Source organism: Falco rusticolus, chromosome Z, assembly GCF_015220075.1.
Source record: "Falco rusticolus isolate bFalRus1 chromosome Z, bFalRus1.pri, whole genome shotgun sequence".
In the NCBI taxonomy this organism is placed as follows: domain Eukaryota; kingdom Metazoa; phylum Chordata; class Aves; order Falconiformes; family Falconidae; genus Falco; species Falco rusticolus.
The window spans coordinates 72,081,965-72,109,198 of NC_051210.1; the positions used below are offsets into that span (position 1 = coordinate 72,081,965).

Here is a 27,234-nt window from a genome sequence, read left to right on the forward strand (position 1 = left end):
AGTTGTTAATAGTATTCTACAATAGCAAAACATGAAGTGCAAAGGGTTCCATTTCCAGATTTTCCCCAACTTTCTTTTTCATTTGTGCATAGAACAGAAAATAAACCTAAACTTTCAGAACTCACCAGAGAGGCTGGTTACACCTCTGGTTTAATAAAAAACCTGATAACAATGACTTTACTAGCTGTTTGTAGGTAAGTAACAAATGTACTGGTAGTACAGTAAATATATTGCAGAATGCATCTCTTTAAGAAAACAGCTACAAACCTACCTCTTTAGGAAGTGTTAAATATAAACTGCAGTGCATCTGTAGATAGCAGGTGACGAGTCAGATCTGAACTTTTGGCAAGATAAAGAAACATCCTGCACTTATCACAGTGACATCTGTGTACTTTCAATATTTCATTAAATCCATCCTTCATCAAATAGCCACATGCTTGGAAGCAAAAACCGAGTCACCTTCTTAATGTGTGCTTATCTCTGTAGTATTCTGTACTGCTCATAAATGTGGTCCTTGGTGCTGAGATGTGTCTGTGTGAAAGACATTACAAAACCTTCCCTTTTTTGAAAGCAGCCTTTGCTAAAAGGAGAGAGAAGCTGAGGCTCCTGCAGAACCTTTTGACATGCCCATTGTTTTTGAGAATGGTTATCAAAGGTTCTGGCTAAGTGTTGGCATTAGGTGATGGCTTAGTCTTTTTTGAATGCTCTGTGAAAATGCAAGTGACGTGGTTTAACACCATTCGTAACTTCAGGCCTTTCCTTGCTTCCTTTTTTGCAACTTTGCTAGCTGTTCATTAAATCACTGGTGCATGAAAGAAAAGGTAGGTGTTTCTTGAGCTGAAAATGACAGAAAAATATTAGAGAATCCAGGAGCCTTTATACCCAGATTAGTATAATAGTTGGGTTTTCTTGTCAGAAGCTTACATAAAATTACTGTAGCTGATGTACTGAAGGTAAAATAAGATCAGAATTGAAAGAGGGGAAACCCAGATTTTCATACATAAAGAATGAAAGTTGTGAAGTTGGCAAGTGTTGCACCTGAACCATTAGAGAAAAATCAGAACTTAAGATACCACCAGACTTATGGCTATCCATCTAAATCACAGGCTTCCAGATACCTTAGATCCTATTAACAGCCATTGACATCAGGTTGTGTTCTGCAACCTTGCTAGTTTTTAAAGAGAGGCAAAACCCACCCCCAAACCAAATGAAGGTTGTTGAAGTTCAAAGGCATTAGTGCACAGGATTTTGGGATTAGACAGGAAGAAGTTTTGTCCTGACTCAGTATAATTAAAATTTTCTCTCACTTTCTGCCTGTAGCAAGCATGAACTGTAAAATCAGTCCTTACCAGAACTTTTATCTTGACTCATTCCCCCATTCTAGCAACCTGGAGAAACAGCTGTAAAACTTCATGCCTTCTGAAGAGTTTCTCTTTACCAGGGGGTTTAACTGCAGTAGAGGTTCTGAACTGCCTAATGGCCACAAAAAGCTGACACAGATAATGCAGTCTGTTACTGCATTGCATTCCTGGGAGTCCATGGATGCCTCTACAATGTGAGAAAGCAGACACAAATCCTAGATGTATTGGCCAACAGTAGATGTTGAGACCATTTGGGTGGCACATTTTTATCTCAGGTAACTGGCTGCTACTCTATGTTTCATGACATGATGGTGCTTGTTGCTTGTTTGTTTTTCACTTTCATGTAATACACATGAGTTTGACCTAGTTATAACAACCTCTACCATTAGTTTGTTTATACAGGATGTATACTCTTCCAAAAAATTGATTCTGCCCCTTCTTATACACTGAAGGCAGCAATACATGAACTCTGAGTATGTCATTGTGGAGGCCACATTTATTCTGAAACTGTTTTTCCTTCCAGACTGTTGGCTGTGACTATGAGATAAATTCCAATGCAACCGAAGACCAGTGTGGGGTTTGCCTGGGAGATGGCTCTGCATGTCGTACAGTGACGATGATGTTCAATCAAAGTGAAGGATTTGGTAAAATGGATTCTTTTAAACTCTTCAGTTGGTGAAGTAATTTCTCTACATAAAAAGAATTAAGCACTTATTGCAGAGTGGTCAATCTGCATAGGAAATCGTAAATGGGTGTTTCACAGTGAATCATGCTTCTGCCAGAAAAGATCTGTGGTCTGTGCTGTTTAAGTTCACCTTGCCTAACAAAAATTGTGTCAGAGAGCAACAGGCCCTGTGCAAGTTAAGCAGGTAATAATAAAACCCAAAATAGCAAGTTCGTTTACAAGATTAATGTAATTTACCACCTTGGAAAATCTGGACCAAATCGTTGGACAGTATAAAGCACCATGAATATAGTGAGTGGTTTGGGGATTCATTTCTTAGTGTCATAAATCTGATATGATTGTCTCTGGTGACCCTGTGCCATCTCTTCCCCATGCAGAACTTTTTTTGCACTTCTGTTTGCTTTATAACTTTCTGTGGGATGCCTCTGGCTTGAAAGGGGGGAAGAAGTAACTCCCTGCAGGTTAAGGTGGTCTGAATCAGCACCTGGAGAACTGAGCCCTTCTTCACTGATGGCAGTGACATATTCAGGCTTTAAGTTGCCTTGTGTGGGATGAATGGGAGCCTAGAAGAGGGAGTGGGAGACTAAAACTGAACGAGAACCATGGCAATGAGCTGAAGATGGAAGAGACAACCAGGATGAACAGTTTCAAATGGTAAACCAGGACAGGACAGGGAAAACGGGGCATGGGAGAGCATACTTAGGGCAAGGTCTGTGGCTGAAGAAAAAGTCTGGTGCACAAATGAGAAGTCTCGAGAGCGATAATGGGTACCACGCTAGTGAGGAGGGAGAAAGTGTGGTGAGGGTGTGGCTTTGGCTGGCTTTTGAGTTTGTGGTGTTTTTTCACAAAATAATTCTGATTTGCACAAATATGATTTGTGCTAATAATTTAGAGCTAGTTTCATAAGATTTTCCAAAGTCCGGGGGGAAAAGCACTTTAATATTTCAGGTTTTTTTCTGTACTGTTCACTTGGATTTGCTTTTCCTTCTCTCCATATCCCCCAGATGAACTGTGAAGGATGCATGCAACCATGCAACAGTGCAGAGACTTCCAAAGGAAAATCTAGACCTCCTTCTCCAATACTACAGTAATCCTCCAGCCTCTGATCTTTTGCTTCTGCTACTCTAATGTTCACTTTGCCTTTGTGTGGGGGATTTCCAAGGCTGCAGATGACATGTAGTTTATTTTTGAATAACAGTTTTATGAAAAAGGTCCAGTACTGTAACACATGGAAGGATAAGTGCCTCTTATTTTATTAAAATTAGTTTTGTGTTTTGTCTTCGTTTTTCTTTGCCCCAAGATTCAGTAAGCCTCACTGACAGATACTGCTGAGGGATATTGAGTGTTAAGTAAAATTATTTCACTGCTTTCTTTAGCTTCAGTAGAAAATTGATTGATTCTGCAGATCCTTTCCCTTCCACAGATATTGATTCCATTGCAGACAAATTAAGAAGTGTCAGGAAAGGCAGAGATCAGTGGGCTTGTAAGGCAGTATGTGGATCTTGCAGATGTTCACAGGTGTTAAATTGAGAATAGGAAGATTGTTTTGTTCACAATATTGGCTTCTTCTAGTCTCTGACAGGTACTGTGGTGGTCTGTCTTGCAGTACAGATTTATGGCAGGATTTATGTAAATGTAAAGACTTCAGGAGCATAAATTCAGTGTAGGTAACAAAACTAGACCAAAGCGTGCTGCCAGGCAAGAAAGATTTGAAGAGTTTTTCTGTTTAATGGCACAGTGAAATTCAAAATCAAAGCTAATATATTTTGATTTAAAACTTTATTCATAACCTAAGTCCAACAGGGCCTTTCTTGGGTCTGGTGCTGTGGCAGCATCTATTCTGTCTGCAGGCTAAGTTGCCAAGTCAGGCTAAGGAAATGCTACTAATGAGTTTTAGTAATCCAGCCTTTCACTGCAGGGTGATCAGTTTTACCTGAAGTCTTACTGCCTCGTGTTCAGAAAGAAAGGTTTTTAAATCTGTGTTATTACTTGGATTTTCTTTAAAATTATTTGTCTTTCCTGTGGATTTAAAGTAGGAATAGTGGTCCAGGGGCTTCCAACACAGCTTCAGGAATGTCTGCATCATCTGTGTAATGGGTTTCCATTTAAGTTTTTTGATGGAAAACAAATCAGAGGTCTGAAATGCACAAATGGTCTCAGCTGTTGACACTAATATTAGCAAGTCTCTGGTCTGCACCTTATTTGCAGGGGGTTCATTTGAAAATCATTTAAGTTGCTTCATCTGAACTCTTACAGCAGAAAGGCTGCAGCATGAGCAGGGCATTGAAAATCAAGGTCTGGGCCTGGTCAAAGGAGCCACAAGCTCTCCTGCTGTTGAGGTAGAAGTCTGCTTTTATTTTGAAGCAGTGTATTTAGAAGTTGAAATCCCTGTTTCTACTGATGTTGTTGTGATGACTGCGAAGAAACGTTACTGTGTACAGCGGAATGTTTGCAAGGTGTGTAAACTCTTTTGGAAGGAGAATAAATTATGCTGCTGGGTGAGGAGAAGCATTGGGTTAGGAGAAAGACCAAGGCACAAGGGACAGGGGTTTAGGACTCTGGCAGATGCAGGTAGTGTGGACTAAGTGGATAACAAAAAGGGGGAATGAAGCTGAGAGGATTAGACAGAGGGATCTGCCTGGGAAGGAGGAGTGGCTCCAGAACAAGTGGTGGTCAATAAGGATGATGGGTAATTGTCCTGTCTTCACCCTTTTGTCTGTTTAGGGGGAAATGAGTTTTCCAGCTTTCAGTAGCAAGGGGACAATGCATTTAAATTTATGAAGAACAGGAAATGAGTGACTGGACAACAAGGGTGGGGGTGTCTTTCTTGGCCATCCAGAAGGAAAGATCAGGTGCATGTTGCTCCTGTGAAGGGCTGAATTTTGGCAAAGTGATGGGCAAACAAAGAAACTGTGGCTGTATTCACCTTACTCTGGAGGTTTATACTGATCCCAGTGTCTCCTAACCAGCTTGGCAGGACTGAATCGACAGGTGCCATGGTTTCCCTGCTACCCCTGTTTCCTTTTCATACAAACCAAGTGCAGACAGAGGTATATGCCTGAACCTAGCCCCAAGATGGGTTCTGGACATAGCCGTGATGCATTGGTCTGAGAGACTGGAAGGTCTCCTGGTTCCTCACTTAGGAAGAAGACTGTCTATAGACTGTAATTTTTTCCCCATTACCATTACACACTGCAGTGCTCCCTCTATTCCATGGGAAGGCTACAAACAACCATAGTTTGACTTGCAAACTTGGTATGCCATCAGGAGCCTGTGCTGTTTTCCACATAATGTGGTAGTCCCTCGAGCCTGGCTTAGAGGAAAACCGTGCCTCAGGAATGTGTATTTTTGAGAGAAAAGCTCGCAGATACAACAAACTGGAGAGGAGGATAGGAGCTGTTGTGATAAGGAGAAATAGCCAGATCTGATACCATCTGATCTGCAGTACTGGGCTCGCCACCTGAATGAGATTACTCTTCTCTCACAGCAATGGGGAAAGAGAAACAAGCACTTCAGTCCTGATAGAGCTGTTCCTACAAGAAGGGTTGCATGAATTTATTCATGTTGTATTCTTGTCCGTGTTAGGAGCATATAAATGTAACTGAAAATGGAAAGATTAACAGCATCTCAGAGTTGCCACTTGGTGGGTGCATGGTAGCACCCACAGTATGGATGCTTGAGGATTTAATGAGCACAACGTGGAGGTCAGACAGCTGACATCTTGAATATTACTGAATCTCAGATCCCTAGATCCTAATCACATGAAACCATAAAACCAAGAACAATTATGTGAACACCATCCACATAATTTTTAAATAAAAATGTATTAAGTTGAGTGACAAACTCAAAAGCTTGCTGCTGATTAGTTTTGCTTTCAAAAGAACATAACATTCATTGGGAATTAGTGTGAGGGTTTGAGAAATCAGGAGGTAATTTAGCTAGTCAAAAAAGGGAGGGCCAGGGAGAAGACAGGGTGATATTGTTGACCAGATGTTAACATGTATCACCAGACAGTTGCAATACATTTAAAAGCAGGTTTGTGAGCAAAAGCAGGTGATTTGGACAAGAACAGCTAGAGAAAAACTTGAAAGGATACAGATTTTTAGGTTATAACTGAAACAAGGTTTTTATACTTTGTGGTTTGAACCAATGTTATTCTAATTACACCTGAATAAAAACTACTGGAAAAAGACACCAAAGCCAAAGCTGTCAGGACATGACACAAGTAAGATTTTTCATGCTGTGTTAATTTGGCCCACTTGTGAATATGCCTTCTAATCAAGTCTTTAGTTACATGATCACACACTGTGTTCATAACACATCTCCTCTGCACTGAATGAATAGAATATTTGGGAGAATCATTAGACCTTGGTTACATATAACAGCCCTAGACCGCTCACTGAAGTTGACAGAAAAGTTTGGATTTCCACAGCCAGTCTAGGAAACTTGCAAAAGGTGACATCCAGAAAATTCTCCCTCTTGAACATCAATCAGTGGAGGGGAAAAAAACCCCACACGTACTATTAATCTAATTATGAGGGGCCTGATATAGACAGATCCTTTTTTGTACCATAAGCAATACATGACATTAGGACCAATACTTACCATCCCACAAAAAAGCTGCAAAATTCAGATGTTAAAGACTTCGGGGCACTTACGACAGCAGCTGGTTCTATGTCATGTAAGCACTTCTGCAGGGTGGAGAGTGTTGATGCTGAAGATCACTTAGTATGCCCAGTGTGGTTTATCTCACTTATGTGAGTGAGTAATCAAAGGTGATAAGCTTGTTTCACAAGAAAAATGAAGGGGCTCTGAGTCTCAGGATTTAATTCATGACCTCAGCAGTGTACGATGAGAACTGGGGAACCACACACGTGTTCCTATCTTGAAGTAAACCAGCATAAACTGCAGCTCACACTCCCAGGGCACCTGCTTGTAGAGCTGTCATCTATCCAATTTCTAAGGCCCAGCCAGGAGCAATAGCAAAATGCTATCTGAGTTTGTGTTCAAATTTCTATGTGGACATCCTATTTTTATCGTTCAGTAGCGACAGCAAGAGCTGTTCACTGTAAGGTGAAAAACAGAAAGCCTGATGTCATTTATTGCCTCTGGTGCAAACAAAATTTTGTAATAAGTGCTCCAGGTTCATTCTTAACACAGAAGTGAAAAATCTCATTACACATAGCTTTATACACAAGGAGCTGTTGAACTTCCTGATGAAAATCAGTAGTTTTTAAAAATGTGTTCGACTGATCATAGTAATTTGAGGCTTTTGAATAACCGGTATTTGTTGCAAAACAGTTGTGGACAAGTTAAATGACTTGAGAGAGAGCATGTGGAATTATGTACATGCCTATATGTTTGTGACAGATGAAAACATTCCTTGCAAATTAGAAAGACCTCTCCCACAACAGACTGTTGGCTTGCTGGGACTCCCTGGCGTTTCTTCAGATTATTCACATTGCAGTATGCCAGAGCCCTTGGATAGAGTTATGGAGATGCTGATGCTCATGTGTGGGGTAGATTTCCCCTGGTGCAGCTCAGATCACTCACCTCGGTATCCCTTCTAAATGCCACTGTCATTGCCTAAACACAATGCATATTCATATTCTCCAACTGATGCTCAAAAACCTGGGTTGTAAAGTCACACCATTAACTAGCTGAAATGCAAACTCTGTGATAGCACATTTGTATACATTTTCAAGCAAAGCTGATATTTTAATAGTCTTATACATAAGTAAAATGCAATGACATTATTGTTGTTTACCTTCATGAACCTTTCTTGTCTCTTAGGATATGTTGATATTGGGCTGATTCCGAAAGGTGCGAGGGGAATCAAAGTCACGGAAGTTGCAGAAGCAGGAAATTTCCTTGCTGTGCGAAGCAAAGACCCAGAAAAATATTATCTGAACGGAGGCTTTATCATCCAGTGGAATGGTGAATACAAAGTGGCAGGCACAATATTTCAGTATGACAGAACAGGGGATCTAGAAAATCTGACTGCTCCAGGTCCTACCAATGAATCAATATGGATTCAGGTAAATAGGAGATCACTAACAGAACCTTCTGGGTTTTGATGGCAGCAGAATGTGCTGGGGCTCTGAAACTGAGGCTGGAAAGATTATAAATCACTGTTATTATCCTGCCTGAAAACAGATGTTCAGTATCGTAGTCTTATGATTTTTAAAGGCTGATATAATCCAGTGCTGCCTCTGCGACAGGGATCTTGCCACCTATAGTTAGTCAGTTCTGTGCCCAAACTTCCTTGTCTCCTGTGCCAGCTTAGCCCAACATGTGGCTGTGATGAGAACCAGACCCAAATGAAAAGTAACTATCAGAAAAAGGGAGCTGATGTCAGGCTGTGAACAGTGAGAGCTAGGGAAGGCTGTCAGCAGTAACAGCCTACACTGAGCAAAGAAAACACAGCGTTAGACAGATGGATTAATAGCTTGTGGTAAGTGAAATGGATCCATTTAGCATCCACTGAGGCTGCTCCCTTTTGTTTCTTCTGTGTTGCTTTATAGAGTCTTAACTTAAACATAACCAGCTTCTGTTAGTTCAGCAGAAATAGTTTTCAAAAGGCCCTTTTTTCTCTGAATGTATCTTTCCTGGCTTGTTTGCCTCTGTGTGTGCCACGCAATTAAAAGGAGTATTAGGGGTGTGATGAGAGCCACTTTAATGCTTTGAATGCCTGGTGAGAAGACACATCTAATGGGTGCTCAATCTTCACTGTCAGTAACAACGTCAAAGAAACAATTAGGGGGAAGAGTAGAGGTTCATGCTGAAATCTTTTATTCTTTGATGATGGTTTGCTTTTCTCCCTCTCATCAGCCAAATGGTAAATTTCTGGAGTGGCTCTTCTCCACTGGAATTTTCCTTCTTAATCCAGAAACACTGAAAAATAATATTAAAGCCATGTCTAATAAAGTCTGTCATTTTCTGACCTACTGGGTGTTTTGTAACAGCTGTTTCAGAAGGGTAGGGAAATCAATTGATAATGGTGATAGGAAATAGCTCTTAATCAGCAACGCGTTTGGCAGTGCCTTGGATGGACTTTGCATGATCTTTTCTTGCAGTCAATTGGATACCAATAATGCTGCCCCACTTATTCCCACCTGTGCTTGCAAAAGTGCATGGCAAACAACTGTGTCTTAGAAAGACAAATGTATGCCACTGTCGGCACACAAATGGAAGTTTTGCCAGTCTGCTTTTCTGAACTGTTATTAGGCTTCAAAATGGGCAGTTTTAAAACCTTGCTGTTTATTCTGTTTTCATGCTTTGAAAGCTTTGGGTCAGTAGATTATGAAAATTGTAAGTAATTAAATAAATCACTCTCTCTTCCAGCTACTTTTTCAAGAAACTAACCCTGGAATCAAGTATGAATATACTGTACGTAAAGAAGAAAGTCATGAGAATGAGATTGGAGAGCCAGAGTATTTTTGGCAGTATGGAGACTGGACAGCCTGCAGTGTTACCTGTGGAAGAGGTAATTCCTCACTTACCTTTCCTATTACTGTTTGTCTTCATTACTGGCAAATGTCATCTTTAAGTTTTCCAGACATCATCCTCAAAGAGGTCAAGTCCTTTAATCTGCATTTAGTGGGAGATCAGATGGTTACAATAATGTATTTTGGCTTAAAGATAAACTGTTATTAAATGATTTAGGGCAAGTAGGTTTCTAGAACAGCTGCCCTGAAATTCCCAACGTCTGTGAACCAAAATGAAAAACTGCAGTTTTCTTTTCCTCATATTTTTTGTCAATATTGTTCACAACTCTACTTCCCAGAAATACTAATTTATGACCTACTCATTTCCCTACTGAATCTTTCCAATATCTTAACTACAAAAAATATTGTCCTTATCTGTCCTGCCTTGATAAGCAACAATGCTTTTTGTGCGTTTCTCAATAATTAATTTATTTAAATCAGTCTTGAGGACTTACATGTCTCTGCCACTCTCAGTACAGTGGCTTGGGAGCAGCTGCAGTTATATTGTTCTGTGCAGCATGTTAAACCAGACAAGCAGAATGATGACCATGAAGCAAGATCTAACAACAGGTCTAGAAGTTTGCCTGTGTTAACACACAGAAAATGCTATCAGGAAAACGTTCTTTAAAGTAGTTAACAGATCGATGAGATGAAGTTAATGCTTGCAGTAAACCAACAATGATGATAAAAAGACTGAAGGTTTTTTTACAAAAGTAAAGGTTTTCATCCATCCTTTGTGGGAATCATTTTTGAAAGATGAGAAAAGTGTTGTGTGTGAAAGGAAGTCTGCACATGGGAGGAAGAGATTGCAACCTTCTGTCTGAATTAGTTCCTGAGTTTCAGTGGACAGAAGATCCCTGGAGATAGAACGGGAACCTTTTTCTTTGAATATCTGTGTGAAAACCATACAGAACAGTAGAAGATCGATGTTACAGCCACTGGACAAACAACTTGAAATAAAACTTTTCTCTTTCTAATGCTAGGGTATTGTCAGTGGGTTTTGATAATTACTGCTTGCTTTAACTACTTTCCAGAAGGAAAGAAAAAGACAAACAAATGTTGTAACAAATCCAGCTGGAAGTCTAGAAGCAGCGATGATTACAGGAGTTAACAATATTTTAATACTTCCTGTCAGGGAAGACACTAAAATAAGGCATTTTCAGTGATTTGAACAAAGGGCATTGTATGGCCTTAATTCTAGAATATTAGAAGAATTGTAGAAGAATAGTGTAAATTACCCCACTCCCCAAAAATATTTTGAGATATATATAACGGACATACTATAGAGATGTTTGTACATCCATATATATATATATATATATATATATATGTGTTTGTGCAAATATCTGTGTGGCTTGGGTTTTGGTGTTTGTTGGTGGTTTTTTTTTTGAGAAGCGTCTCTCAGCACAAAACAGTGTGTGCTTTCTGTTTAGCCAAAAAAAAACCAACCCGACATTTTCTTCAAGTAGGTACCCAAAACAAATGTTTTGCTTAATTGCATGCTGTCTGCTTTAGTTCTGATACCTAGTTGTGAATAATGCTTAATATAACAATTGGCATGATAACAAAAAAAAAAGGGGGAGAAAAGTGTTATTACACTGTTTATTATGTTGTTTGGGGGTTTATCTTAGATGAGCTGCTTTACTTTTCCAAGAACTTCTTTTCACTAAGTAAATTTGTAACCCTGTGTACTACCTTTTGGTCAAAGAGCTGTGTGACTTGGCTTTGGTTTCTAACTGCCACATGGATTATTTAGGGGCCTTCAGGCCCCTAAACCAAACATGTTTGGGTTTTTCCCCCAGTTTTTATTTAATAAGTAGCTTCCCCTGTTTGCTGTCTTTGGGCTTGTAATAAGTATTTCTTGAGCTTATTGGCTTTTTCTTTGGATAAGTAGATATATGTTTCAGGCAAGATTGTGGACTTATTGCCATGAGTTTGCAGGGGAGCAAAGAGGTGCATCACAGTTCAGAAAGGACACAGAAACCTTCTCAGTTCTCTGCATTCCTTTGTGGACAGAAGAAAATGAACAGAACCTTTGGTCTCTTTCCTCTGAGTTACATACATTTATAAAAGTAACTGAACAGGTCTAAAGGAGGGTGTAATCGGCTAATACATGATGAAGTCAGGGTATTGTTGCTTGTTCCCTGCCATGAAAAAAGGGAAAGCCTGGCACAGAGATTCAGTGCATCACTTGAGCCATGAGAGCTCTGATATTTGTCTGCAGTTTTCTGCAGGTACCCGATGCTTAATCTGGTTGTGCTCTGGGCTGTCTGAATGCGGGCCAGATGTATTGTTCTCGTATTAGCTTGGCACTGAATCTGAACTAGCTGGCCCTCCTAAGCACCACACTGGTGCAGTAATGTAGCAGGTTTACGCCCGGATGATCAGAGAACAAACACATCAGTGAAAATACCTGGAGTTTTGCTGCATAAATAAAGGGCATAGCAGCAGGGAAGGTTTATTTGGAAAATGTTAGCTCTATGTCATTATGGAAATTTGGAAACTCTAGAGTCTTGCTACTTTTAGCAGGGAATATGGGCATGATTGTTGACCTAGAACCAGAAGGTCTCACACGGTGATGCATTGTTGTGGTTTGATCCCCATTGTTGTGGTTTGATCCCCCGAGCTGAGTTCAGGAGCACGAGGCAGAATAAAGGCAGAACTGAACATTCCCAATGTTGCTGGATTAAGCAACATACTTTTCTGACTTCCACAGAACTTACTTCTGGCTTTGAATGATGAGATCGATTTTATCTGAAGGTACAGTCTGTTCACATTTAGAATTTATTGATGGCAGTAACAGACCTGTTGTGCCAAATTCCAGGTGTTTGAAGAGTTTTGAAAGGTTTGCAAGATGAAGTAGGCAAGATCATGTGCTATGGTTGTGCTGCATGACAAGTCGAAAAGTTGCATTTATTTAGACTAATAGTAGTAAAATAACCTTCAAGGAATTCTGCAGTTATTATGTGGTAAATAAGAAACCAGTAGTTTTTGAGGATGAAAGGGAGGGCCAAGAAAGAGAAACTAACTTTGATGGCCACAACCAGCGGGAGAAATTGATCCTTGCCTAGAATTTTGTTCTCTTGGCAAACCTGGACCCACCTAAAGATTCAGCATAGGGCCTGTCATCATGACCAGTCAATATGGTAGCAGTACATCCAAGTGCACTTTGGCCTTCTGTAGCCACAGAGATAAGGACAATGCAAACAAATGTATTCTGGAGCCAGTGACTCAGTGAAGCTGAGTTAGGGAGTGACACATGGGACTACAGGCACAGGAATGGATTGATACAGGAAAGCGTCATCTCTCCTGAGAGAAAAAATACAGTTTTGTATAATACAGCTCCTTATCCAGGGAACGTACCTGGAAAACATGCCAATGATGACTAATATCTTTGTGGAGTGAAGCTGTCCCTTCTCCCAGGGCAGCTCCATGAAGATATTTTCCAAAGTGTATTCTTGACCTCAAAGTAGCACCCTGACCCATATCCTTCCCCAGCTCCATTGCAACTGAGAAAGAGAAGATGCAAATGTGCTTATGTTTTCCTTCATTTCCTTCATGTTCCGTTGTCTTTTGTAGTCTCAAAGAGTGGGTCTGGCCAGTCTACAGTAACACCTTTTAACAGGGATAAAATACTGTCTGAAAAATCAATGTTTTCTGTAGCAAACGTACCTAATACTGCATGAAGGGAAAAGGGCAACACATTGCAATACCTGATATTAATTTGCAATGTAGAGTATGGTTCAGTAATTATATTGCAGTCCATTTCATGGCAAACAAACACTGAAGGGGATCATTACGGTAGAAATCATAAGTCTCACACTGTCCTCACTGCAGGGCAGTTTGACTCTTTGCCTGCCATTTGCTTTATGCAGAAGGGAATTGCTTTGCAGTTAGAATGTGTGTGCACTGGCCTACGTCCTGCACCCTGTGGCCGAGAGCTTGTCCCTCCGGAGCCTACTGTCAAGACAGCATGTAAAACCCTCAAGCTTTTTTATAGGAAGATTAATTTAAATGACTCACAGAGTAGTTTCGTAGACCAACTACCCATTATTCTTTCTTTACATAATGGTCAATTAGAAATTACAAGTATAAATCCTTCATCCTTATCTAAAGGCTTTAATCATGTTTTTAGAGCTGCCTTTGAGTGGCACTGAATGTAATAAGAAGCAAAGCACAGCACAGCTGCAACTAAGGGAGAATATTAGGCAACCTCAACAGTTTACTTCTCCGTAGATAACATCAGTAATTGGCAAATTTTTGAAGCTTTGCAAAAGGGCTTAACTGTTAAGATTTGTTTGGGGGTTAATTGTTATGTGCCCTCTAAATCCATCACAACTGCTATCAGGGCAACTTTGCAAAATTACCTCCAGATGTTCCTGAACTGAAATGTGGTACTAAACTTGTAGCACAGATTTTAGAAAATGACGGTAACTGTATTTTCCTTCACTACTATGGGTCTAAATACTATCACACCAAGAATGCAAAGGTTGGCTCTTGTGTTGTGTACGTAACTTGTGCATGCACTGAATATAATTTGTTCATTCAAATCTGTTTGACAATTGCTAGTCCTTGTTCACAATCATTAGCCCTTGTTCTCGTTGGGGACTTCAGCTTGCCACATGTCTGCTGGAAATACAGCACAGCAGAGAGGAAACAGTCTGGGAGGTTCCTGGAGGGTGTGGAAGAGACCTTCCTGACACAGCTGGTCAGTGAGCCAGCCAGGGGAGATGCCCTGCTGGGCCTGCTGGTTACAAACAGGAAAGGACTGGTGGGTGAAGTGGTGGTCAGAGGATGTCTTGGGCATGGAGATCATGAAATGACAGAGCTTTCAATTCTCTGAGAAGTAAGGAAGGGGGTCAGCAGAAGCGCTGCCTTGGACTTCTGGAGGGCCGACTTTGGCCTGGTTAGGAGGCTGGTTGACAGAGCCCCTTGGGAGACAGTTCTGAAGGGCCAAGGGGTCCAGGAGGGCTGGGCAGTCTTCCAGAAGGAAGTCCTAAAGGCTCAGGAGCAGCCTGTCCCCATGTGCCGAAAGATAAACCAGGAGGAAGACCAGCCTGGCCGAGCAGAGAGCTTTGGCTGGAACTCAGGGGGAAAAGGTTTATGACCTTTGGAAGAAGGGGCAGGCAACTCATGAGTACTACAAAGGCGTCGTGAGGTTATACAGGAAGAAAATTAGAAGGACCAAAACCCAGCTAGAACTTAATCTGGCTACTGCAGTGAAGGACAATAAAAAATGTTTCTATGAATACACTGGCAACAAAAGGGGTGCTAAGGAGAGGACACCATAGTAACAGTGCTGTTAGTCCCTTTGCTTCCCAGGAGAAAGATAAGTCACAGAGATACTGTGACCTACCATCTGCATATTAATTGCTGTGAATTAATAGCACAGTTAATTTAATGGGAGTTAAACATGTTTCTTCAGTCTTTTTAGTCCTTGGGATTTGTTTGGGCCTAATGCCACTAGTTCAATGCCTCTGTATCAGTCTAGCTACAACCTTTCAAGCTGTAATACTGCAATACTAGTTTTTTTACACTGTGCAGCACAGAACCTACCTCAAATTGGTGCAGAACTCTGTGGAAAGCAGGCCCCTGGAAACCAGCTTTCTTTAGATTCCCACTAGAGTAATGCAGTATTTTGGTTCATGTTCCTTTCTGTTAAATGGGCGGGAGTTTTTTTAAGTGGAACTGTTAGGAAATAACCCAAATTGTATGTATGGAATGTCTCTGTGTGTCCCTCTAGCACTGTGGTTTGCCTCTTGTGATGAGTGTTGTGTATTATTTATTTAGAAGACAGATCTTCTCCCTCATATTATGGCATCATCGTTTTCAGCCAGGTTTTGTACCAAAACATCTTAAAAGTAGAGTTCAGCATTAAGAGTCACAGGGTTATAGTTTTGCTCATACACTCCAGTTTGTATTCTGCTTAAACAGCTTTCCCAGAAGTACAAATAAAAGATCACCTTGCTGTGAATAGCCTGATTTGGCTGTGTTTCCTCTTGCCTGTGAGTAATCTGAGAACTGTTCATTGCCCTTTAAACCTGATTCCCAGAAGAGCTCTGCTTAACACCTTTTCAGCTCGATTAAAGGATGCTCATACCTGACTTAGCTCATCCAGCAGAACTGACCTTCACAGCTGTTACTGTATTCTGGGATGTGGAGTATAGCCAGTGTGTACTCTTTATCCTAGAGGATTTCTGCAGCTCATTCCCATGATCCCTGATCCTACAGGGATTACTGTTCTGTTATTTTTTTGTGTCTTGCTCTTGCAGGGGTGCGGCGCCAGATTCCCCACTGCATGCGGAAGGGAAGTGGAGTGATCAAAAACTCCTTCTGTGACCCAGCGACGCAGCCAAACGGGCGACTGAAGAAGTGCTATGAAAAGGACTGTCCACCCAGGTAACAGATATTGGGAGGGCTCCAGTAACATTAAATAGCAGTCTTATTCAAAGAAAGATGTTGTTTCTGATACTCCATTAGTGTGTCGTCTATGGCCTGCCATGGTGAGAGCTCCCAAGCATTTCAGAGCAACACGGCAGAATCCCAGTAACAGAAAATTTGGAGTGAGCTGCCCTAAGAGGTTACCAATGCAAGTTACTGAGCAGTCTGTGCTGAAAAAGGCAGAGAATGGTCCCTTGTCTGTATAGGTAATCTTTTTGTTCAGTTCAGGTGTGCCTGAAAACAGTGCAAATTCTTACTTATTTTAACAATCTTATTCCTGTCTTACCTTGAGTGATAATATATTACTGTGTCTTCCAAAAACTAACTTGAAGAGAAGGGTTTTTAGCCTTTTGATGCTGTTTTTCAATATTTTTGATACTCCTTTGTCATTTTTTTGAGGGATGATGAGTGGAAATGCTTGTTTCTATAATTATTATACCTTCTTTATGACAATTATTGTTTGTCTCTTTTTATCATGTCCCTTCCTATTTTTTCCCTTCAGCAAAGCGCAGCTTGCTTCATTTTGTGATCACAGAGGAACCATTTTTTCCATTCCCATAACTTTATTTTAATTCATCTTCATCTCGTTGTTTTTCTGTTGTACAATGTTAGCGAGTAGGGTAAGGGAGGCTAACCACAGCCAACATTCCTGGTGACAGCAGAACTGTGGGCTTGTAAAATAGGCACAGATTTGCTGGAAGTGGTTAATATTGGCTTTGGTTTCATGGTTTAGGTACTGGAACATCATGCTTTTGTCTTGCATTGTCTTTGGAAATTATCATGTTGTTCACAATGGTGTACCAGTCTTTCCCTAGCAATTTAGTTAAATCAGAATCAAATCAAAGTCATTATAGTGATTCCCTTAAAGTGTATTGCATTACATTGCAAGCAGTGAATTTCACGAAGCTTTTACATAAAATATTCTGCATGGCTGTTGGTTTTATTAGTTGTTTCCAAGTATCTTCACAGCAGTGTATGATTCTACCTCTGGGAATTACATCTTTGCGGTAGCAGCCTCTGTAAATGACTTAAAAGCATAAACTACCAGCATTATATAATTCTTTGTGGACTGGTAGAAAATCGAATTGACAGTAGATCAAACTTACTAAGTAGTTGACTAGTTAACAGCTGAGGCTACCCGTATGTGGCGGTGTCTTTTGTTTATAGCATGTATAAACTGTGCTGTTTATTCCACAGTTCCAAATTAGCTCAATTTATCTGATTTGTTCTAAGTGACTGCACTATTCAGACCTGCTCTTGAAAGTAAGCATGCAGAATTTGTCTCATTGGACAGATCACAGAATTATGTGACTTGTCAGCCAAGACCTTCTGAAGGCCAGGCAGAAAAGTTCTCATATACTGCCTGATTGATTTTTATCAAGTTCATTCTGCACTGCAGAGGAAAGCACTAGTTATCCTTCTGAGGACAGCAAAATACTGACAAAATGCAGTGCAGGAAACACATATGTATCTAGTTCTAAAGTCATGTTGTATATTTCTTTTTCTTTTAATAACAGAAGAGTCACTGTAGTAGTTTGACCAAGGGTCTGAGTCCCTGTTCTGGCTGCTGGCAGGGCCTACCTGCTTAAGGAAGAGTTAAGACAAGGCAAGCATAAATTATATCCCTTACTAATACTCTTCCAGCTTCCAGCTAGTTTTAATTTCAGGCATTTCCAGAGGCTTTTATGGCTTGTCTAATCAGTAACCTCCAATGGACCTCTGTTCTTAAGCACTTGTCCAGCCTCCCTCTACAACCTTGTAAAACTTCTGTCATACACAACTTCCTCTGCAAGAAGTTCCACAGCTTTAATGGCTACTGTGTGAAACACCACCACGTCTCACTAGTTTGTGTTGGTGGTCCTGAGATCTTCTGTTGGAAGAGATGACCGTGAAGAATGAATTCCTGCCCCCCCTTCCCAAGCCCTTCCTTTTGTAGATCTTGTCTCTGTTCCAGGCTATAGTCCCAGCATGGAATATAGTTGGTATTTGCTTTCCATGGCTTGTGTCACACTTAATCCAGACAGATGGTTACACGTCTTCATTTGAAAAGCAAGACATCACTTAGTGCAGTTTGTTAGCTCTAAAGAAAATACGAATGTTGGAGGAGGGTGTGACTGTCCCATACAGCATGATACAGGATAACTGAGAGATCATGTGAAGCTGCTGAAAGCAAAGTGTTCTGTAGAGAAGTGGATAAATTCTGTGCTAGCTTTGAGGACAGTGCTGTTAAACACAACACTGCAGGGAGCCTTTGGTTACTGCTGCAGCCACAGGACTGAAACTTAGATGATCTCACTCTTCCCAACAGTGAACGAGGTTCTTTATAGAAACATCCTATCTAAAGCAAAAAGGATGTTCTTGCATAACCCTCCCTCCTATGATCTGCTGATGGAAAACTTACTACGATGAAACTAGCTACTGGACTACTACATCAGAATTAGCTAATTTATCAGACAGTAGCTACAGGCAAAAAATAACCTTACTCTAATATTTGTGACTCTCACAAACAAGATCTTATTAATTCATTTCAGGAAATTAATTACAAACTGTTTAAATTACAGGCTTCTGAGAAGTCCAGGTCTTAACATTCTTGTTTGTTAGCTGATGTAGTTTACATTTATTTGTCCCCATACTTTCTACTAAAAGAATCTGGAGCAAAACAAATAAAATATTGAAAATGTTGCAATGCACGTATGCCATATGTTGACTCAGAACAAAATAAAGATGGCTGAACAGTTGACAGTTACAATGTCGTGCAGCCACTCGTAAAACTTGGGTGATATTCCTTAGCAGGAGTGCAACGAGACTGTAGTATAAATGCATGGGTTTTTTCATGTTATGCTATGGAATGTTTTCCAGTTATATGTTTCTTTGGTAGGCAGGTATTTAGCTCCATAGGTGTTAATGATTAAAATCAGTCAATACTACTTGAAGAGTAAGATTTAAATTACTTAGGTGTTGTGAATAGAAGTTTTGCTCTTTCCAATTGCCTGAAGCCTTTTTAACCTGACTACCCACTTGAACAGAGTAATCATAAACAGATTATTTTACAAGTACTTGGTATCTCCTGCTTTTTATCTGCTGTTCCCGTATTATCCTGCTTCCAGACTGCCTAGTAGACTCCAGTAGCATAGTAAGAATAGGAAATCTTGTTTCTGTTATAATACACAGAATGAAAATCAGTATGCTGTTGGTATCTGCAGTGCCTGGTGCTGCACAAACACATAGTAAGAGGAGACAGTCTGTCTTTAGGTGTGACACAATGGAGTGGGAGGGAGGGAGCATGTTCCTATGGGAACAACAGCCCCATAGGCATGAATATAGCAAACTTTGGTTCCAGAATCCCATTTTCAGCAGGATCCATGCCTCACTGAGCACACATCATCTAGGTATAGATGAGGAGTGTGTAATGGCCAAGACTGTTGGGCCCTGCCTTAATTGTCACAGACGCTGGAAACTCGACGTGGGAGGAAAAGAGATAGGTCTCATTTAAGGCAGCTGAATGCCACCTGAGACAATCAGATTGTCTCCCTACCTCTGTCCCAGGCTGGATTGCTTAACAGCTGAGCACTCACAGCTGCAGTTGAAAACTAACTGAGGTTATGCTTTCACCAGACAGACAGCTGTCTAGTTTGACAGCCTCAAGAAAATCAGTGCTCACACAAATTAATTACCCAAATCATGCATTTTGCTTGTTTGTTTGTTTCTTACCACAATCTTCCCATGCCATGCCTGCCTGTGGAGACAAGAAAGTCCTGTCACTTTGCAGGGACTAGGTGATGCATAAATATTTGAGAACTACACAGTGTCTGTAGCGTAAATGCCATCAGAAACCAGAGGTAGGAACAAGTATTGGATGGTGGCCCCCATCAGGCTTCAGTTTCCACCAACTTGTCCCAGTCTCTCACCACAATCAGCACAGCTAGCTACTGGTTTTCTTCCCCATATCCTTTTTTCTGCCAGGCATCTCTCTGTAAGTGTGATCTAAAGAAACCCTTGTTGGTAATGTGCCCAAGGCTAAGTCTGTCTGGCAGCACCCTCCGCTCTTTAGCTTACAGCTGGGAGGTCCGACAGCTTGGTCATTTCAGCTTTGTCATTTATAACCTGCCCAAGGCTAAGTCTGTCTGGCAGTGCCCTCAGCTCTTTAGCTTGCAGCTGGGAGGTCTGACAGCTTGATCATTTCAACTTAGAAGTTGCATGTTTGGTTCTCAGATTGCTGTGTTAATTCTGGATGTGTGCTCAGCAGTGACTTCCAGTTTTGGTTATGCCTCTGCCATGTGAGGAGACAGCAGAAGCTCCAAGATAAACAGTTTGGCAAAGCAGTCATGCAGGTGCTGCTCCCTTCTGTGTGGTCCAGGACCTGCTTTGGAGCATCCTGTACCAGAACAGACAAATGAGTGGTAGATGTTCTGCTGTCCTTGCTTTGCCTTTTTTCCTCTCTGGCTGGGATGCCGCAATTCAGAAGTGCTCAGTAAGTTTCTCATGTGTGAGTGTTTAAGACATGTAAATGTACCCTAGAATGGAAATAGGAAAATGCACCATCAAAAACTCCAGTTACTGATAAGAATAAACTTCCAGTCAGAGCAAGTTTTTTGAAGTGTGTGTGGTAAACATGGTGTTGGGCAATTAACTACTTGAATTACCAGTACTGTTACCTGCACTGAATGAAGACCTCTATAGAAAAAGTTATATGACTAAGTGCAATTTAAGATTGACCATGTAGGTGCAACAGGATAAAATCCTAATTCTGTGATTTCTTAACCTTGGAGTACCTTACTTTCTTCCATGATGTTTTAAGAATGTTTTGCATGCAGTAGTTAATCATGCACCATTAGTGCTGATCAGGATACAGCAAGCTCTGATAACATTGCTAGGAGTTTGGTATATAAACCTGCAAACTGCTGAACTCTCACTTGGAGCCATTTGAGAATGGTGAGGGAGGGGGTGTCAGCTTAGCATGTCTGTGGCTTGAAATATGTGGTATGATTTCATTAAAATTAATGGGACAATTCACATACTTAAGTTGCATTCGTGCTGAAGTGTCAGCAATTTACAAGATATTAGGGATGATAAAATTGAAAAGAAGGTGCAAGAGATGAAAATAACCCTGAAATGGCTTGATTCAGGTTCATTTTTCTTTTTTTTATTTCTGTGTTCTGCTGAGGTGTGCTTACTTTTTCTCTTTAACCACTTGTTAGTTTTCCTTTGCTGTTTGCAGAAGCCTGGAAGAGCAAGAAACAATCCAAAGAAAGGCAGGAGAAGGAGAAAAAAATTTTCTTTCATTACTGCAATGCCCAGAGACCTTTCACAGGGTTGTGGTGGCAATGGGCTGCATTCTAGAGCATGTAGCGAAACCGTATGTGCCCCAAAGGTTTTCTAGGGTTATTTACAAAGAAATGCAATATGTATACGTAACTAAAGAGAAGGAGGGTAGGTGTAAGTAACCCAGGGAAGATCAGGTAGTTACTCAAGTGAGCTATGTGCATAGCTTGATTGTTCTGAGTAACTATTATTTTTTTTAATGATTAGGAATAGATATCAGTGCCTTCCACATCAGTGATGGCTCATTTGCAACTGAAGTATAAATTAATCAGAAAACAGAGAAGGAACATGGAAACTACAGAGGAAAGAGGAGAGGGATTGTCAGGAAACTGAAGAAGACAGAAATGCAATAAGATGGGAGACAAAGCAAGGAGCAAAACCTATTATAAAACTGGACGTTGAACTTCTGAACATTTATCAGAATGGGATTATTTTGCTCTAAGTTCATTGACCTGAAAAGGAGAAAAATGTAGTAGAATGTTGTTGGTTGTAAGCCAAACCTAATTTTTTCTGCCTTTCTGTCTAGAAAGATATTTTCTAAACATATCACTGTTTTGTTTCCAGCTCAAGGCTTTGTCGTGACCTGCTTCAAAACTCAGGAACAAGTAATACTGTCTAGGAGCTTTTGTGGCTTAAAATTCACAGCTGAGCCAGATTACATACAGCAGCTTGGAGCTATGTTCTTGCCTAGGGCACTCTTAACTCGAAGGAAGAAGACTTTCCTTGGTTGTTTTTTTTTTCTAAAAGTATAAAGGTATACATCTTTAGGCCAATGTCACAGTTGATGCCAGTGCTTCTCAAATAGTACAAACACAGAAATTTTTGCCCTCCTTTCTTATCGTGGCAGGCAGGTATGCAGATATTAGATCCACTCTGGGTCAGCATGAGAAGAAATAGGTGGATGAAGCTGGGAAAAGGCTAAGGTAAACTGAATATAAAGGGGATGGCTCTTGTCAGTAAGGTGTTTTGCATTGGAAACTACGGCACTAGAGGAAACATTTATCTTTCATTTGATGGAACATTGCATAGCACGCTACAGAAGATCATCTTTAATTAGGAGACAAACACTTAAGGGGCTCATTTTTACTTCATGAAGGAACAAAGGATGGAGAATTCCAGCCTAGTGCAGGCCCAGAGACTAGACCTAGAGGTACAGCACTGCAGGGCACGGATCCCATGTGGGTGCACAAGCATAGCTCTGACTAGCCTGGTTTTTGGAGTTGTTGCCTTGCTGCTTCCCCTTCTGGAGGTAACACAGGGCCCGTTTGAGCACTTGTGCAGTATTGCCTGCATAGACGTGTGTGAGGGGACTTTGTCCACCTCTGTGCTGTCATTACAGACCTTCCAGTGATTCCCATTTGTTAACTGTACTCAGGTAGCAATAAGCAGATAGAATGGAGCAAATAGCTTATTAAACTTGTTAGCAGTTCCTCAGATTTGGATTTGAACCAACTACTCAGTGGATTCTTATACATTGTAGAAACATAATACTCAGTGCCTACTTCCATCTGGGAATCAGCATCTTTCAGTGATGGGCTGGTACTGGAGCACAGGGTACATGAGAAAGCTCAAGTGACCTGGACTTAATATGAAAACCATATATCTGAATCCAGATTTTAAATTACTGGTTCCTTTTCTTGTAGTCTCTGACCTTTTCCTTAATGTGCTTGTGATGGATTGTTTTCTGATGTTTCTTACCCCCATGTTTTCAGATGGTGGGCAGGAGAATGGCAGAAATGTTCAGCCACGTGTGGCCCAACAGGCCTGAAGAAGCGAACCGTACTTTGCATCCAGACAGTGGGATCTGATGAGCAGGCACTGGCTGTTACAGAGTGCCAGCACCTGCTTAAACCAAAGACCCATCTGTCATGCAACAGAGATGTCTTGTGCCCATCTGACTGGACAGTGAGCAACTGGACTGAGGTAAATTCATGTCAGCTGTAATATTGAATTTTTTTTTTCAAAATGACCTATTATATTCAGCAGAGAAGACCAATGACCTGCTTTTTTGCCCTTTTTTAATTATTTTTTTTTTTTGCTAACATGTCTTCCAAATCATTTGTGCAGAAGAATAAAAAACTACCCTGCTTGCTGACAACCTCAGCAAGTGTTGCCTGTTAGCTGTTTCTAGGGGTTTGGCTTGCTGAACTTTTGGGATTGCAGAACAACATGCTTGCATGCTGAGAAGTTTGTAATACACTGTGTAATACTCATTACTGCTGTGACCAGGTAGGGGGAGGCTCTGTGTCATGTCTGTAAGCCTACAAAGAAGCATTTTTACATTCTTTATATTCGTATCTCTTGCATTAATAATTCTGCTGTTCTTCCCATAGCATGCAGCCTTTTTCCTTCTAGTGTTAATCTGAAGCTCTAGCAAATGCTAGAATATCTTTGTATCCTTTGGCAGTTAATTAAATATTGTGCAGTAATTTCACTGGCAGCTGATGGCCTGCACAATGTGAGGTCGTCAAAATGATGACTGCAATATACTGAATTTGTTTAATATACTGCAACATATTCTGCAATGTTTGTTAGTACTAGCAGGGAGCACTCATTTGCTGTGCTTTGTCATAGGTTTTAAGCTGTGGAAGGACCTCATGTCTCTTAGCTCTCTTTAGATTAGGATGCTGCTATCTACAGGTGTTTCACAACTTCACTTTCCACTGAATGAAGGCATAGTTCAGGGTCCCCAACATGTGGAGCGATCTACTTCTCCATGAAAACTAAAAATGCACTAAAATATTTCTTGCGAAGTGGGGAGAAGCAGGGTTTTAAGTTATATGAAATTTTAGAATTACTTTATTCTGATTCTGTTGTAGCATGACTTGCTTATGGTTCACCTCATAAATAGGTAGTTTAGTTACCAGTGTAGTTGACAATCATGACAACAAATGCACAAGAAATATTTTCCATTCAGGTGTGAATAAAAATGAAGTTTTTTTCAAAACTTCCAAGTCCAGTGATCTGGATGTGGAAGTTGAATGCACCATTAGCAAGTTCGGTGATTGACCACCATTGCCCTCTTGCATCCTAGAAGACTTCCTCCATTAGGTTGTATGTAACGTCTCCTTTCATACTCGACCAGTCATCCAGCTTTAGTACCTCAAACCAGAGAAGTGTGTTGAAATTCCAGATAGTCCTCAGTGAAGTGACAGCTACCGAAGGCATGGCTGTGCCTGTGGGGCTGAGTATGAAAAACATCATGGGAAAACCGAGTCTTCTTAGCTTTCAGCACCCATTATATACACAATAGTGTTCCCAGTTATATAGAAGCCAGATAGGTTAATTACATTCAGTAGTCTGTAATTTAGGAGAGGCATGCTAGCAGCCCTGGCAGCATGTGGTGGTTACACTAAGACTGAATGAAAAATTAATTTCATAAAGTCAACAAGGATCTGTGAGCTGCATGGATGATCACAGCAGGTTTGTGGCACTGTGTGTAACCAGCACTGCGCCAGTCAGGTATTCTTTTGTTGGCAGGCTTTTATTCTGTTTTTTATAACCCTGGTGGAAAAGGTATTGGCTAAACAACTTTTGTGATTCACTGAAGAAATCAAATTCTAGTATATTACTTTCATGTTTTGTCTTTATTGTATAGTCTTTTTTCACTGCTGTTTCCCCAAGGTGACATTTACTGTTCTAAAAGTTTGGAAGGAACTCCATGATAGTAGAACATAACTAGAATGAAAGGCTTGTTCCTCAGGAAAAGCATGGTCATTGATTATAATGATGCTTCTTTATTATAAACAGATGCCATTTTATACTTATTTTTATTGATATGTGCAGCAGAATGAAGAGGGGAGGTACATTTAATTCTGTTTTGTTTGCAGTGTACTGTTACATGTGGTGGTGGAGTAAGGACTCGTAACGTCACTTGTGCCAAAAATAATGATGAGCCATGTGATACTTCAAAGAGACCAAACTCGAAGGCCCTGTGTGGTCTCCAGCAATGTCCTTCTGCTGGAAGATTTCTGATACCTCCACTAGCACCCAGAAGAGGAAAGATCATAATCAGAAAAACAACTGCTAATCCCAAACAGAGTCCTCCGCACAGAATACCCATACCAAACCCAAGATCCCATACAACAGCAAAAATACCTGAGCCTGAAAGTGTAACTCCCTGGTTGCCTACGTCCTCTGGTTTGGGTAATGGTTCAGAAAAAGAAGGAACAGTCAGCAGAACATCACAAAATAATTTTGCTGGGCCAAGTGATGTTTACAATTATCCAGTCGTTTCTACTGAAGATAGTTCACATCTAAATAGTACTTCACGGCCTTTTCATAATAGCTTAACTACTGAAATTATAAGGCATGCTGAAGACATTTCTGAAAGTGAGCCGGTTTCTACTCTAGAGAGTGAGGTGCAAAGAAGTGAGGACACTCCTGTCTCCTCTTTTACTAGTAATTTGGTAATAACTTCCAGCTATGATTACTTGACTGAAGAATCTGATGACATTGATGGGTCACTTGGAGGCAGTGAGAAACCAGCTGATCTCCTTTACAGCACAGAACTCAATCCTGAAATCAGAACCAGGAGCACAACTCTAGATACTGACTCTCCTGTCCTTCAAAATGAGAGTGTAACTTCTCAGCCCCTCCCAGTGTCTCATCACCAAGACCATTCTATGCTCTCCCCTGTTAGCAGAGCAACACAAGGGTTGGCATTTCCAACAACAGCAAACTATATCAGTCTGCAAGTTGATGTGCCTGTCGTAGAAGTAACTACCCCACAGGCATCAGTTACAGTAATGCCCACAGTGCTTGGTCATGTGCCAAGAGACCTGACTGGCAACAGAAGAGAAATGAAGCTACCTGACACCGTAACCACCAGCACACTATCATCAGCTCTCAAGCATGGTCTCAGGAACCAAAGTCCAACATCTGAGGTTGTTTTAACAAATGTCACAGAAAGCAGCCACCTAACAACGTCCAACAATTTGCCTGGTGATGCCTACTGGATAGTAGGCAACTGGAGTGAGGTAAGTTATTTTTAACTCATTAAGTAAGTGGAGAGTATGAACAGCTGTCTGCACCTCTGATGAGGAAATAAAGCTCCTTAGTTTGTCATGATTACCTGAAATGAGTGTCATAAAAACAAATGAACTACTTCTCATAGAATTATTGGTAATTTGGAATATCTAATATTAGATTGTTTACATTATAGAATGTGTCTTTATTTATTAATTCTGCAAAACTGTCCATATCTGGATGGTGAAATTGTAAGGGACCAGCTGGTCACAAGTCTATGGGGTCTGATGGAATTCATCCCAGAGTACTGAAGGATCTAGGAGAAGTTTTAGCAGGACCCCTGTTGATCATCATTGATCATCTCTCAAAGGTCTTGGGAGTCTGGGGAGGTCCCTGGTGACTGGAAGCTAGCCACTGTTACTCCAGTTTACAAAAAAGGTGTGAAAGAAGACCTAGGGAACTACAGACCTGGTAGTCTAACCTCAGTTCCTTGGAGAATTATGGAACCAGTTCATACTGGGTACTGTTGAAAGGCATTTAGAGAACAGTGCAATCATCAGGTGCAGTCAGCATGGGTTCACAAGGGGAAAGTCCTGTTTAGCTAATTTTATGTCCTTCTATGATAAGGTCACCCACCTAGCAGATGAAGGGAAGGTGGTAGATGTAGTTTTTCTGGATTTTAATAATGCTTTTCATAAAATCCCTCACAGTATCCTTCTGGACAAGTTGTCCAGCTGTGGTGTGAGCAGGTTCACAGTTTCTGGGTGAAGCACTGGCTGGATGGCAGGGCTTAAAGGGCTGTAGTGAATGGAGCTACCTCTGGCTGGTGTCTAGTCATGAGAGGCGTTTGTTCATCAGGGCTCAGTTCTAGGGCCAGTTCTGTTCAATATTCTTATCAGCTATCTGGATGGGAGTTGAATGCACCATTAGCAGGTTTGGTGCTGATCCAAACCGGGATGTATGTTGACTC

At 40.8% G+C, this 27,234-nt stretch overlaps 1 protein-coding gene across 2 annotated transcripts in view; it reads left to right on the top strand.

The window, feature by feature from the left end:
• The window catches only part of ADAMTS12 (ADAM metallopeptidase with thrombospondin type 1 motif 12), a 162,359-nt gene that overhangs the window by 114,972 nt on the left and 20,153 nt on the right, over positions 1–27,234 (top strand). For both annotated transcript variants that reach the window (XM_037374179.1, XM_037374178.1), the window contains exons 14-19: positions 1,885–2,005; positions 7,840–8,084; positions 9,391–9,532; positions 15,806–15,932; positions 23,009–23,219; positions 25,127–26,275. In XM_037374179.1, the coding sequence (XP_037230076.1) occupies positions 1,885–2,005; positions 7,840–8,084; positions 9,391–9,532; positions 15,806–15,932; positions 23,009–23,219; positions 25,127–26,275 (1,995 nt within the window). The remainder of the gene's footprint in view (positions 1–1,884; positions 2,006–7,839; positions 8,085–9,390; positions 9,533–15,805; positions 15,933–23,008; positions 23,220–25,126; positions 26,276–27,234) is intronic.